The sequence below is a fragment of the Neltuma alba genome, unplaced genomic scaffold (assembly GCF_004799145.2).
Source record: "Neltuma alba isolate B1F8T4 unplaced genomic scaffold, ASM479914v2 tig00013892_pilon, whole genome shotgun sequence".
NCBI classification, from domain to species: Eukaryota; Viridiplantae; Streptophyta; class Magnoliopsida; order Fabales; family Fabaceae; genus Neltuma; species Neltuma alba.
This window is the reverse complement of record NW_021637951.1, coordinates 26768-42004: the sequence shown is the minus strand read 5'-3', so window position 1 is coordinate 42004 and position 15237 is coordinate 26768. Positions and strand designations below refer to the sequence as shown.

Here is a 15237-nt window from a genome sequence, read left to right as displayed (position 1 = left end):
AGGAAAACCAAGGGAGCCCCTTCCCTACGTCTAGCCCAGGTTCGATATTGATGGAACTAAAGCAAGCTAAGTTAAATTTAGCAAGAACTACAACTGATCTTGCTGATGTTCGAGCTTCTGTTGACTCACTCAATAAGAAGTTGGAGAAGGAAAGAATCTCGCTTGAAAAAACCGTGAGAGGTTAACTCATAATTCGTCCAAGATATCTTCTCTTGAGGATGAATTAAACCAGAGAAAGTAAGACTACAACTGACAAAGGATGCTGAAGATCCTTTTGATGTTGCCAGTGAACTCCAGCGGTTGAGTTCTGAGGCAGATAATTTCAAGAAAATGGGAGAAGCTGCAAAAGCAGAAGTCTTGAGAACGGTGTCTGAGATTGAACAGACAAAATCTATGATAAGGACGGCTGAAACCAGGTTGTTGCAGCCCGAAAGATGAAAGAAGCTGCCCGAGCTGCAGAAGCAATGGCCCTAGCTGAAATTAATGCTTTATCAAATTATGGGATGTCAAATGGAGATTCTATGCAAAAGCAGGATGGAGTAACTCTGTCATTTGAAGAATATCATGATCTCACGACGAAAGCTCAAGAAGCTGAGGAAAAATCACAGAAGAGAGTCGTGGATGCGATGCTTCAAGTTGATGAAGCAAATATGTTAAAAATGAATATCCTTAAAAAGGTAGAGGAGGCTGCAGAGGAAGTTAAAACCAGCAAGAAAGCACTGGAAGAAGCTCTGGAAAGGGTGGAGGCTGCAAATAGAGGGAAGCTGGCTGTTGAAGAGGCATTAAGGAAGTGGAGAGCAGACAGTAACAAAAGGCGGTCCTCAATACAGAACTCCACCAAGTTCAAAATGCGTACCCATCTTACCGGAGAGAATCTCGGTTACTTGATGTGAATGGATTGAATCTTGTGAATGATGAAATCAAACCAGTTCTAAAGCCAACCCTATCAATAGGACAAATTCTGAGCAGGAAGCTGCTTGTGCCTGAGGACTATGAAGCTGGCGTGGTTGAGGGAAGAAGCTCAGTGAAACGAAAGGTGTCTCTGGGTCAGATGCTTGGGAAACAAGATGATGATCCAGATAGTGGGGGAAAAGTTGACAAGGAAGAGAGTGTGCAGAAGCAATCTGCTGCAAAGAGGAAGAAATTTGGATTTGCCAGATTCTCTCTTCTTTTGGCAAAACAGCAGAAGAAAAAGAAGAAGAAGCCAACTATGAATTTAAGGTGATTGGATCATGTGCATATCGATGTTTCAGCTTCATCTAGAACTAACAAGTAACACGAGTGAGACTAATTTCTTCTCTCAGTTGTGTCCAGTACACATCTCTTCCACACCTATTCTGATTACTTCACTTGAATCTCTGTTTTAAAGTTATTTGGGTTGGTCCTTGTTTGTATCTAAGCATGTTACCTCTTTGTTTTCGCATAGTTCTTGTGCTGATTTTTTTTCTTTTTGATGATTCTATTGAATTGTTGGTCTACTGTATTCTGATTTTACCGTTTTCTGAGTTTGGGAGGATTTGGTTCCTCTGCAGTGAAGAAAAAGGAAGAGTGAAGCCCTTGAGTTGCCTTATTAAAATCTTGAGGACAATGTTTTGACGTTAACATTCATTTGGATACTTGAAAAGGAAAAATTTATGACGGGCTATTTTATAGTAATAGGTGGTTTTGTAAAATGCTAACTCTGTTCATGGAAAAACTAATGCTCAACGGATAGCCTTGATTTGTATATTGATGATTGATCCTTCACTACAATGTGATTGGTTCGCATGGGTGAGTGGGACATGAAAGAAATTGAAGATGCTGAAATGTAATGCAGGCCTGTTTGGTTTTTTCCCCCCCTTCAAAACAATTATAAAATTGTTTTTGAAAACAAGTTTTGAAAAAAAAAAATTGTTTGAATAATTATTCTAAAAAATTACATTTGAAAACAAACATACTCAGACCAAAAAGGGAAGTTTCAATGAGAACTCAAATCCCTAAAGAATTTTTCAATTTTTTCAAACAAAAAAAATGTAAAAACAAAAAACAAGAAAACAACTAAAAATTATTTTGGTTTTTAAGTTTTTAAAAACATATTTTTTTTGGGTTAAAACACTTATCTAAAAGCAGATAGCCAGACAAAGTTTTTTATTTTTTTATTTTTTGTTTTTGTAAACAAAAAAACTATTTTCAAAAAAAAAAAAAAAACAAGGCCGTAATTTCTTCGGTTGACATAAGTCACTTATATAAAAATGTTTGTTTTTTTAATACAAGTATATAAAAATTTCTTAGTATGCAGTATGAGTCACTGGAAAGGTAATTAGACACTAGCATGTGATTCTTTGTATCTTTTCTATATCTCTTTCACAATTTCATTTAATATGAATAAAGTTAAAAAAAATGTATCAATTTGAGACAGACTTAAAAAAAATAATGAATTAACTATTATTTTTTTTATTATGATAAATTAGTTATAGTGACTAATATAGAGAAGTGAAATTTAATGATGATATAGATCTGATTTAAAATCGTGCAGTCCGTACCGCTCTGCCTCACCCTTTATACAAAGATAAAATTAAAACGAAAATGTTTAAATTTATATTAGTTAATCATATTATATATCAAATATTTACATAAAAAAATTAAAATTGACTTTTGATCTTGGCAAAAAATTAATTTTCAACGTCTTCCATTCTTCTTAACCCAGAGCTACATAGTTAGGCAACTGGTAGCTTCCATTTGATGGAACTACCAATATAGGTAAGGACTAGTAGGTGAAACGCACAATTCTCTCCAATTTGTTATTGTTAATGCTTTCCAGTGTTTTTATTTTATATTTTAAGTATTTTAAAATTAAAATGTTAAAAAAAAAAAAAAACATTACAATGGTCTGTTGCTGCGCGTCAATCTACAACCCTAATAATTCTCTTTCATTTTTTCTTATTTAAAAACTTCCACTATTTATCTTTTTCCCAGAAAATTCTACTATTTATTTTGCACTTTTCATTTGTATATTTTGCAAACAACAACTTTGCATGGATTTTGTATTATTATTATTATTATTATTATTATTATTATTATTATTATACACGGATATTATTAGGATCCACTTAAGGTTCAAGTTGGATTATGCAAATATGGACTAATCAGAATCTGTATTTTTATTTTATATAATTTCCCTGTTATGTCAAGTGAGAGACGTCTTGGCTCTTGAGGGTAGCATAGGAAGTTTGATCTTTCTAAACTGAACTTATTAGTATTAGCTGAATACTCTTCCCCTCTTTATTCTTTAATATAAGACCTAATTGTTAAGTTAATTTTGGTTCTAAATATAAGACATATTTCTATAAAACTTATTTATTATATTTATCAATTTTTCCTAAATTAGCTATATGGATATTCCTTCAACCATAATCAAATAAGTGAAGAAAGGAAGATATTAAGAAAGATAGTTATAGTATTTTTAAAAAAATATGTCATATTTTTTATAATTAACTAATTTTCTTAATCTAATCAAATTAGTTAAATAAATCTTATATTAAGGGTCGGAAGAGTAATAAATATGGTGATTTAGATTAAATGGTTTTTTTAACATGTTGATGGCCCAAAAGATTAATTTTTAGTATGTTTATGCAACTAGTATTTATTTATTTATTTATTTGGCCAAAACTAGTATTTATTAACGCTACAATTTTTTTTTTTTTTGGCTTTTTTTTCTCACACTCACAAAGTTTAATGCTTGAATGTATGCTGATAATATCCAATATTAGATCGGAAAAATCCCAAAAAAAAGACTATTACATTTTAAAAGTTTAAATTATTATTGATTACTATACTCATAAAGAAAATGTCTATATTCAAAAGGTAAATAACAAAACATTTTTTTAGTAATTCCTGATTTAAAATTTTAAAATTTAATGGCCATTTTTAAAAAAATTTTCCTATTAAATTTTCAGCTAAAAAAAATCCAATATTAGATTATTATTGCTTCAAAACAGAAACACACGCGCACACCAACCGCCTGCTAGTCAACCAGTTGTGGATACTAATCTAACAGTTTTTTAGCTATTTTTTTGGCTTTCCATCCTAATCAGTTTCTTCTTCTTTTTTTTTTTTTTTGCGATATGTTCAATCTGTTTCTTATCTATAAAAATAATTTAAATTCAAACTCAACTAACTGGAAGATAAGATTCAATGCCCCACAAAATCAGGATCAGAACTCAAGACAAAGGGGAGAAAATCATTCTCAGATTATTATCTCAACGAAATTGTTTTATATTTTTATTGATTACTTTTTTTTTAAAAAAAAAAATCCCATTTGAATCGATGCCTTGCCTTGTCGATCTTCCAGCTCTTTCTTTCGTACCAGATGAAGCTTCCCCATGAATAATCCAATCCTGCCTGCACATTCGGATAAACCCAGATATTTGCTCTATAATTACCTTTTTTTTTTTCCCAATTATTGTCAGAGTCAATCCCGCTTCTTGATAGTGCCACGTGGCCATATGATGAGACCTATTAATACTACTACTGTGGGCCTTCCCGCACAGTAGCGAACTCTATCTCCTTCACGGCAGGCAGGTGAAGGAACAAACTTTCAAAGAGAAAATAGTCTCTTTCCCCTGCCTTCTTATTTTCTTCACTTCTCTTTGAATCCAGGTGGTTTTCTCTTCCGCTTCCGTATCTCATCTTTTAATAGAGGTAACCCTTTTCTCTTGTGTTCTAAGTTTTAGCTTGGTTTGTTTCCCAGGAAAATCTGCCCAAAAATAGGAACTTTATCCCTGGCTTACAATTCTGATGCTCAAGTTTATGAATTTCCATGCCCCCTTATATTTTTCCCTTGTAATTTAATTCCAATTCGATCTTATTTATATTTGCGCGTTATTTTTTGGTTGGCTTCATGCTTGTATGGTTATGGTTGACTTGTGCGAATCTTGTTCACCTGACATCAATTCCTTTTGCTGATCGGCTTCATGTGTTATTAGCCCCAAAATTAATACTACTACCCTATCAGTTACCGTTGTCTGCACGCTTGATTGATAAATTAATTGATTATTATGTTAATAAATCATAGTTCAGTCATACTTGTGACTGCTCTACCTATATTGACAATACTGTTGACCTAGCTCTCAACAGTTCTAGCCTGCTTCTTAGTTAAACTCTGAAATCTGTTGCTGATTGATTATAGGAAACTTGAGCTTCTTTTATTTTTGGCAGGTACTTGCTTTATTTGATTTTATCAACTCACTTTACAATATGCCGTACCTACCTATTGAACTGCATATTGATTTCATAGTTGGACAAAGTTCTATAATGATGACCTGATGAGATAGATTAGGTCAAGTAGTCTCATCTCGTACGTTCTCAGGGTAGGCTTGTGAACTCTTGAGGGGTTGGACATGAAATCTATAGGTTATTCATATAATAGGATTGTGTTGGTGATTCGATCTTTACACCACATCGTCGGAATGATATTGTGATATGGTTTTCGGTTATCCTGTACACCTTGAATGTCATCGAAGTTCAATATATACATGTCAGGAAGTTGTTACCTCTGTTTTTATGTTTTATCTTGTAATTTCCCTTAAATTTTCATTAAGTGTTTTTTTCTTCCCTGATTGAAAGTTGACTTAGCACTCTGTGGTTGTTCCAGGCATCATGGAAAGGAGAATGGGGATCTTGTTTCTAGTTATCTTGGGTGCTGCTTGGGCATGTCATGCCAGAGAATTGGCTAATACTGATCTTTTGAGTGGTAACATTGCAAACTCTGATTCTTAGAGTAAAATCGTTAATTGTCCTCATTATGTTCTTTGCTTGCTTTTTAAGTTTTCCTGATCTGTTAGCATTTGTTTATGTTGCATGACGAGTGAAAAATTCCCATGTCTGATCACTTTCTTAGGAATGACATTCTGGAGTTTTCTGTTCCAAGAAATTTTGCAGCAATCTAAACGATAGTTTAATATCCGAGATGTGAAAAACAAAAGGGGCAAGGGTTTGATATTGTTGTATGTCATCCACTAAGATTATGCAAAATTTTTCACGAGTCATCTCAACTCTCGGTTGAGGCATGAACACTTTAAAAAAGTGGTCATTTTTTTTACTAATTCATGTTGAGCACACATATTAGGCATGACTCAACATGTTAAATTTGCATATAAAATTTTTAGAATTTTTCAAAACGTCATTTCCAGGTTAATGTCAAGTTCTAACTTCTATGTTTACTCTTCCTTGGTTCTTTGATGAGATAATTTTTTTCCCTGGTATATATCCATCACACCAGAATTGCTGGTTATGTGCTTTTAATCCTTATTAAATATTATTTCCATCGAAACTTGTTGCTTGAAATGCTTTGACAGATTCGAGGATGATGATTTTTTTTCAATTCTTGGGTGATGGAAACCAGAACAGTGACTAGATGGGTTACATTGAATAATACCGTCAAATGAAATATCAACTGTAAAAAAAAAAGTTGCCTGCTGATACGATGCTTGAGAATATCTTCCACACCCCTTTCTTTTCGTTTTCCTCGTAAACTTTACAATAAGTAATACACAAAAGCCTAACCTTTTCAAGCCATAACACATGCCAATTGACCCAAAATGCCTAATGCCCAAACGCAGATACATAATAACTCTTAACTACTCTCCTATAGGTGATTTTAGCATGTGAGATGTCAGATCATAAAATTGCAACACTTTCCCATTAAAATCTGGGAGGATTACCAGGACTCCCAGTTCATAAGATCAGAGAGGAAAATGTAATTAACTGAAAAACAATTTTCGTATCTTTTGATGTTTTGCTTATTGAATACACGTACACACGAATGTCTCATTTCATTAGTGTTATATAATATATATATATATATATATATTAATTACTAGTGATGTATGAGTAGCTCATCCTCTTTACATATCTTCTAAAATGCAGAACAAACCAGGAAACCAGATGTGTGTACACTTTGTGAGGAATATAGTGCCAAGGCACTTGAATACCTAAAAGAAAACAAAACCCAGGGAGAGATCATGGATTACCTTCACAATACTTGCCACCAGCTGCAGTCCTTTGAACAGCAGGTTGGTAAAGGATTTTTCTCTTTAGATGCCTAAGTTTGTTATCAGTTGTATTGAAAGCTGACTATGATTTCCAATTATGAACTTCAACATTCAACAAGCAATCCCTTTTACCCTATTGGGGATGGACTGCAAATCATTCACTGAATAACAACCAATTTTTTTACAGAACCTCTTACTGCTTAGAACCTAAAGTGTGAATAGATGAACGAATGAGAACTTATCACGCACTAAGTACTCGTTTTGTTTCTTCTGTATTGCACAGTGCACCTCTTTGGTCGACTACTATGCTCCCCTATTCTTCTTAGAGCTGGAATCAATTCAGCCTGAAGAATTCTGCGAAAAGGTCAATCTCTGTGAGAAAATTGCAATTATTTCTTCAAAAGTGCAACAAGATAGCTGTGGATTCTGCAAAGAAGCGGTATCAGAATTAATGGATAAGTTGGAGGATCCTGACACTCAGGTTTGTAGTATCTTCTGCTGGGGGGTATGAGGTGTGAAAATTTATCTTGTCTGTTCTGATATGAGCCTAATTTTTGAACACTTTCAAGTTCCGCGCTTTTCTAATTTTCCCAACAGCTTCGATGGTTGCTGTGTGGCTCAATCATGGATGAGTTAAAATGGGTCAGCCTGGCTTCTTGACCCAGTCCAATTTGGCACATTGGCCTGGCCTGGCTCAGCCCTGTTTAACCAACTACTTAGGTGGGCTGGACAGGGTTGATTTCTATTCAAAATGGGCTCCGGTTCTGAGAGCCCAAGTTGCTGTTTTGGTGAACTGGATTGGAACAAGAAGAGAGGCTCATATGATTTTGTCAGCTCAGTTCAATTACTTGCATGTTAGGTTTATACTCATCGCATGGAGTATTTATTTGAAATTATGCTTTGTTGATTTAAGAAAATTCCTGCCTATGGTTTGGGCGTAAATAACTAGAAACCCATGTTTAATGTCTGCTTTTGTGAATATACTGAAATATTCTGCAAAATATTCCCTGAAAGCGTAGCATGATTTTATAGAGGTGTGTTGTTGACAGCTTGCGTGGATGATAGTTACTTTTCGTTGTACAAACTACAAGAACTAATAATTTATGTATATTTGACAGCTGGAGATAATTGAGGCATTTCTGAAGGTGTGCAATTCCATGGAGAAGTATTCCAGGAAGGTAAGTAAAATCTTTGGATTTACCTAATGACTATAGAGTGGAGTGGAGTAAAGGAGTAAAGAAATTGGCTTGATTGATTGCATATTTCTAAACATTAGAATGATTCAATTAAAACAAGAGGGACCAAACTGAGATTCTTATAATATTAATCTAAGCGAAGCATATCCAATGATTTTTGCAGTCAAGTTCTACCAGTTCATAGATTTTTCACTTTCATTAATATCTAATTATATTTGCAGTGCAAGAAGCTGGTATTTGAGTATGGACCAGTGATCCTAATGAATGCAGAGAAGTTTCTGGAGACAAAAGATATATGCACTGTGATTCATGCATGCAAGGCAGCCACAGAGGAAATCCCCTTGCTTTCCGACTCTTAATTGCTTGAAGATAATCACACCACCTTCTAGCTCTGTATTATTTACAAACAATCACCTGGTTGCTATTTGATTTTGCTGTTTCACTACTACTGCACCTGCTTCAAATATTCAAAAGCCTGTATTTATATGTGCTTTAGGAGTCTGATATCTGCTATATACTCTTATAATCGCTATTGTCCATAAATGTTTTTTTTTTTAATATAAATATAGATATAGATGTTTCTTTTCCTTGGATGAATGGTACATATTTTGCATCCCTTTATGTTATGTCAACGACGGTGAGGGTTTGATGAACTATGAGGAAGCTTGAAGGCAATATTGTTAGGTATAGGAAATGAAATAAATGGAGCTAAGCTATGTTAAACAAAACTTTTAAAAATAAGTTAGTTAAATAAAGATGTACTTCCTCCCTAATGAGGACTCGTTAACAAATTTACAGAGAATGAGAAATTTAGTTAAATCAGTTAATGTTTTCAAAACTTTAAATTACATTAAATAAACTTCATCAATCAGTGAAATAGACACCCAACAAAAATGTGAAATTATTGGTTTCAACTATATTTTTATACATTTATAGTTAGCACTTTGTTTTTATTAGCAAGATCAGGCAGCATTATGTAAGATGTTTGGAAGAATCAAACATGTTGCATATGCATTTCCAGCGAGTGTTTTGTAGGAAGGCAAAACTTAGGTGGATGCCTCTGTGCTGTGTTTTTTGTGTTGGGCCCATCATTTCTGTGATCCCAAACTGGAACATCCATTTTAGTGCCCCGTCATAATAAGTTTTTTTTTTTTTTTGGGTGTGTTTTAGACTATAAAACTTCTCTCTCATATTTATTTTTATAACATGAAATCACCTAAAATAAATTAATTTGAAGGAAAAACTGAAGGCTCTTTTAAGATTTAGCAGACCCAGAATTTTTTGGGACTCATATGATACTCTTATAAGAATCTTATCATAATTAAGAAAATTGTCTCCAACTGGATCACGTTAAAAATATATACTCCACTTGGTGCTTAATATATAAGATAATATTTTAAATGTAACATCTCAATCCTATTAGTCACTCATATTTATAATTTTTTCAAACTAATTTACCTAATTTATAAATTAATATATAATATAATATAATATTCTATAGGAGTATTTTAAGGAGATCATGTAGTATTTATTATAATTAATTAAATTATCTAACTTGCTTAGTTTACTCCAATTAATAAAGTAGCTCTTATATTAAGAATGGAGTATATATCATATTTTTGGAGTATTGTTTACAATAATCCATAATTACATACTAAACATTTGGGCAAGTGTCCCCAACCTTTTTCCCTTTTTTTTTTTTGCTAAAGCATAGATATCCTCTATTAGAGACAATCATATTCGAGCACTGTTGGGTTTTGGGTACTAAATATAAGTATCTCTCCAGTGGGGATTCAAACCTTGATTCATCACATTATGGGAGATTAGCTCCTTTGTTAGACCCAACCCCGTTATAACCTTTTCCCCATTATTAAAGAAATAAAGGTTACCTTCCAATTTTGAGCGCCCAGTGATATAAATATAATATTCCAATATTGTCATGTCCTGCTTGGAAGTATGCAGGCAGAGAGATCATTTTGGAAAATATGGAGGGAAAAAAACAAAAAATAGTAGCAAAAAAAAAGGACTTGGAGCTTAAGCAATTACTCTCAACTAATATTGTTTATAATAAATCCAAATGATCATTACTTTAGGCTTTATTTGGAAGAAAAGACATGGTTATCTGCAAGTGGAACCATTTCAAAGTGATAAACCCTACAGCCAACCAACTCCCACCAAGTTTTAAAATTAAAATCGTCAAAATAAATAAATCAATCAATCAATAAAAAGCTTGTTGTGACTACTATTTTGAATATTTTAATCAAAAGCTAATTATGACTGTTTTAATATTTTAATTAGCAGTACTCATGGCGGGTTTGTCTGCTTTTTACAGATAAGATCGGCCGACTGAAGATTTTTCCAGGAAATAACATTTGTTTAATTCTTAGTAATTGCTTATTACTACTACTATGTTTTCTCATTCACTGCCTATGTTTCTTGAAAGTGAAAGGCACAATTAATTAAATAACAGAATTTAAATTATTATTTTTTTTAGAGATATTTGCTGAGAAAGTTCCTTCTTACGCTCCATGATTCATCATAATAATGGCATGGCGTGACTTGTGGCTTAAAAGCCATTAAGAAGATTCGGACCTTTGTCTGTGGTTCACTAATTTTTCAAATGTTTTTTCAATCTAGAAATTTCATCAAGGACCCGGACCAAAAAAAAATTAAAGCTTTTATTTCTAATACTAAATCTGAAAATCAAATTAAATAAATAATTTAAAAAATTACTGAAAATACTTAACGATTCAGGCACTTCAGCTAATGCTATTTATCTTCACCTGACACAACTCTTCTTCAAAGCATCCAATTACATTTGGGTTAAAGTAAAATTTTGACCCTGATCTTATTTTTCAGATGCAATTTTACCCCTAATTTTTTAATAGTATAATCTTGCCCCTGATCTTATTTTTTAGGTGTAATTTTACATCTGATTTTTTTTCGGGGTGTAATTTTGCCTCTGATTTTTGGATGTAATTTTGACCATGAGAGGAAAAATTACATTTAAAAAAATCAGGGTCAAAATTACACCACTAAAAAGTTTAGGGACAAAATTGCATCTAAAAAATAAGATAGAGGTTAAAATTGCTCCTTGACCCATTCCATTTTACACATAAGTAAAGACAAGTTAAAAATTGCACCGGCTGAAAGTAAATTACTTCTTATTTACAAGGTAATATTAATCAATCAAATAAATAATTTAGAAAATTGCCAAAAATTTTCTATTACAAAATTTGTCGCCCAAAAATACCTAAGGGCTCATATACTTGAGTAAATGTAATTTATCTTAATCTTCTTTAGAGTATGCATGGCACCTGCTAAATCGCAATTACTTAACGAATCCTTTTTCTGATTAGAATAATAGATACTAATCAGAATTAAACCTGCAACCTACCAATTATTAAAAAAAAAAAAAGAAGCATTTACCTCTCCAGTTCTAAATGTAAATCGCTCGCAGGAAGAAGTTCTGGTCCTAAAAGTCATCTGCAGTATATTTAATACTCTTCCAGTTTTTAATACAGAACCTAATTAGAAGGCTGATCTTAATCTTAAATATAAGATCTATTTATCATATTTACCCATTCTTTCTTAAATTACTCCTATTAAGTAATTAAATAACACAATAATACTTATTACTCATTAATAATAGACCTATATTTTATAAAGTGAGTGAATACTTATTACTCATTAATTCCACACATACATCAATTATACCGTTTTATATTTTTAATAAAATAATTTAAAACATGTTTTGAAATGTCAGTTTTTTAAAGAAGTTTTAACTTAGGGTATTTTGAAAAACATATGCCATATTTATGATTATTATCTAATTTAACTAGTTTCTTAATTTAATCAAAGTAGTTAAATATGTCTTATATTAAGAACTGGAAAAGTACTTGTTTTCTAATTTTATCCTTATTTTATTTTTATTGATAGGAGAGAAATAGGGAAGAAATATAAAAATTATTTATAAATGCAGAGAGAAATAAAATTTTAATAAGGGTAAAATTAAAATTTTTTGCTAAGTTAGTGTATTTACAGTGACTTATATAAATATATGTGATTAGACCATTAACCATATGAACATTTTAGTACTTTAAGTCCTTGAATAAATTTAAGAATTTTGAGGAGCAAAGCAAACTGATCCACGAGGCGAGAGGTAAGGGGACCACATGGTGAGAGGAGCCCAGAACGAAGAGGACGGGAAGGGTGCGAGACGAGCCGAGACGTATGACCTGTCTTCCGCTGCGACGGCCTCACCGCCAATCATTCCTGACACGTGTCCCCTTCTCACGACTCCCTGCCACAGTGACGTTAATAACGATACTTTCTCTGCCACGTGTCGCGTTCCTATGCGCTTCCTGTCGCCATCCTCAAGGACAATGTTTAATGCGCAATAAGCGCAATACCCAAACGAAACTTCACTGCTCATCGGCATGCCAAACGTTACTGATTTCCTTCTTTTGTTTTTGTCCTTTTAAGTTTTATTTGATGGTCTATATTTTTTTTAACTAATTTAAGGTAATTTAAAAAATATTTGATATAAATAATTATCTTAATTATTTTTTAATATTAATAAATTAATTATTCCTTTTTATATTAAGAACTAATGGTTGACAAAAGACAGTATTTTAGTAAAAAATTAACTTATCTAATTTTTTTTACTTTTTAATAAAATTGACTTAAAAATCAAAGACTAGAGGTATTTTTTTCCTGAATTTATTTATGTATGTGTATTAATACATTGGTTGTCAAAGGAAAAAAAAGCATATATAATACATTGATAGAATCTATGGATAATATTTTTAACTTTACCCTCTAATTGGGAGCAATAGGGATACCAAAAATTATGTGATTCACGCTCGACTTGTGTAAAATTTTTAGTCAATACTTTTTGGGTTGTTTTATTTAAATTTAAATCATTTTGATATATATTTTACATGTTAAGAGGCAAATCTTTTTGCAAAACCATTTTGATTTCGAGCTAACACCAGCTTCTGGTTTAAGCGCCGGCTTAAAATGACTTAGAACGATTCAACTAGCAAAGCAAGTAAATTATGTCCACCGACTCAAAGAGAGTTTTGGTCGCCGGTCGGACCAGCCCAACCTTGCAGTCCGGACTAGTTTTTAATTTATTGGATTAAATTCTAAATATAAAGATCAATTTGTTTTATTTTTCATATTTACTATTTTTTTTCTCAAAATAATGTAATTAACTTATAAATTGATATATAATTTAAATTTATATGAAAATATTTTATTTTTGGCAAAAGAAATAAAAATGTAACTAATTTATTGAATTTATGGCAAAAAAACTAATTTATTGAATTTTATTAATACACCATTTCACCTAAATTAGGTCGCAGGAGTATTTTAACTTTTAAGCTTTGGACGGCATTTGGTTCTTGGGCCCAAACTGGAATTAATTAAAAAATTGAAATCAAGTGGCGGGTGGGGGCAGTCAGGCTAACCGGCTGGCGCATCTGAGGCGTATAAGGAAGCAGCTCCGAGGGCGTAGGGTTTTCTCAAAATTTCTGATTTCACGTTCTGTCATTCCTCAATATTCGCTTCTCTTTCCTTCTCTCCCTCCAACTACTTCCTCCTTCACCTTCTTCCTTTTCCCTTCACGCGTCCTTTCTCAATTCTTCGTCAGGTACCTACTCTGTTTTATATGTCTTTGCTCTTTGCCTCATAATTCATGTTTCTTTTAATTTCTTGCTTCTTTTGAGTTGTAAAGCTTAGTGTGTTCCCTTCACTTTTAACCTTTTCATCTCCATTTTAAAATTTTCATGGGTGTTTCTGAGTCGTCTTTATTACTGCTGATGATTGTTCACAAGAATATTGTTCGTTGCATCATTGATCAAGGTTTTTCCCCCACTGTTATAGACTGATTTTCCTGAGTACCAATCAATCAACCTTTCTTGTCCAGTTGTGATTCTTTGTTTTCCCCGGTGTGTTAAAAGAGGGTAGCGGGTGGCTGGGTGAATTGTCTTCTGTTCGCTAACTAATAGCATCCCTCTTAAAAGATAATTTTCTTGCTTGTGTCTTGTGATTCTTCTTATTTTTAGGGCCTGTTTGGGTGACTCCCAAAACTATGGTTTGGGTGGAATGTCACCCAAACAGTATCAATTTTGATACCATAATCTGAAACGATTTGGGCCAAAATTATGGTTTTGGAATCAAAACCATGGTTTCAGGAGGAGTGAATCTTCTTGCTCAAATTGGAGAATATGATTGTGCCTGTCAGAGTAGATCTCAATAATAATATGACTTTAACATCCCTCAATTAATTTTTTATAAACATATTAATCTTATATCTTATAAATTATATACACGTATTAATTATTCATTAATTATATTATCTTATGTATTATTAATTATGTTGGTAAAAAATATATTATTAACAATTTATTCCTTCAAATTAAAATATATCATAAAATCTATTTTTTATGTAATTATCATTATTAACTTATGTCTTTTTTAGTAATTTGTATATATAAAAGGTGTTTCTGATAACAACTATCCAAACACTTTCACTTCTCAGAATTACTTTTCACAAATCTATTCTTCACAAAATCTATTCTTCCCGAAATCTATTCTCTAGAAGCTATTCTCCAAACCATAGTTTGGTTCATCAAAAACACCTATTCCTTTGAGGTTTTCGGTCGAGTGTATTGTAATATGTTGATCAGAATTTTCCTTTTTTTTTTTTTTTAATGGCATCTTCCTGTTCTTTTTGTCATCAACTGATTCATTTAATTACAACAAGGGCTATTTTTGGAATTGAATTCTGCTTGTACTATGTGCCTTACAAACTCAAATTTTTATATAGTTTGGTTACTCGGACTAAATTGTTCGCAAACTATTAAGTAAATATGCTCTATTTCTTTCAGGTACCCTCCATTGTATATACGCTTTTGGCTGATAGTAGCTGAAAGATCTGACTGAGCGTCGCTCCATTTCTGATCAACTTATCAAATTTTGAGTTGGGTGTCATTCTTTAGCAT

General features: G+C 32.4%; 2 protein-coding genes across 3 annotated transcripts; both read left to right on the top strand.

Moving 5' to 3' along the window:
- Positions 1 to 5: 5 nt before the first annotated feature.
- On the top strand, positions 6 to 1355 carry LOC114739330 (WEB family protein At2g38370-like; the record flags this gene model as incomplete). Its single annotated transcript, XM_028927386.1, is given in 5 exon segments — positions 6 to 168; positions 171 to 229; positions 232 to 415; positions 418 to 872; positions 875 to 1355. Coding segments are annotated over 5 exon segments (1212 nt in total), but the record flags the coding sequence as incomplete, so codon positions are not given.
- Positions 1356 to 4560: 3205 nt separating this feature from the next.
- LOC114739332 (prosaposin-like) lies at positions 4561 to 8729 on the top strand. 2 transcript variants are annotated; one of them, XM_028927388.1, is made up of 6 exons: positions 4561 to 4638; positions 5633 to 5731; positions 6907 to 7052; positions 7315 to 7512; positions 8150 to 8209; positions 8449 to 8729. In XM_028927388.1, exons 2-6 carry the CDS (start codon positions 5638 to 5640, stop codon positions 8584 to 8586), a joined length of 636 nt encoding a protein of 211 aa, XP_028783221.1. In that variant the 5' UTR covers positions 4561 to 4638; positions 5633 to 5637; the 3' UTR covers positions 8587 to 8729. The 2 variants fall into 2 exon arrangements, with proteins under 2 accessions (XP_028783221.1, XP_028783220.1); XM_028927387.1 differs by having other exon boundaries at positions 4574 to 4680.
- The last annotated feature ends 6508 nt before the right edge of the window (positions 8730 to 15237 follow it).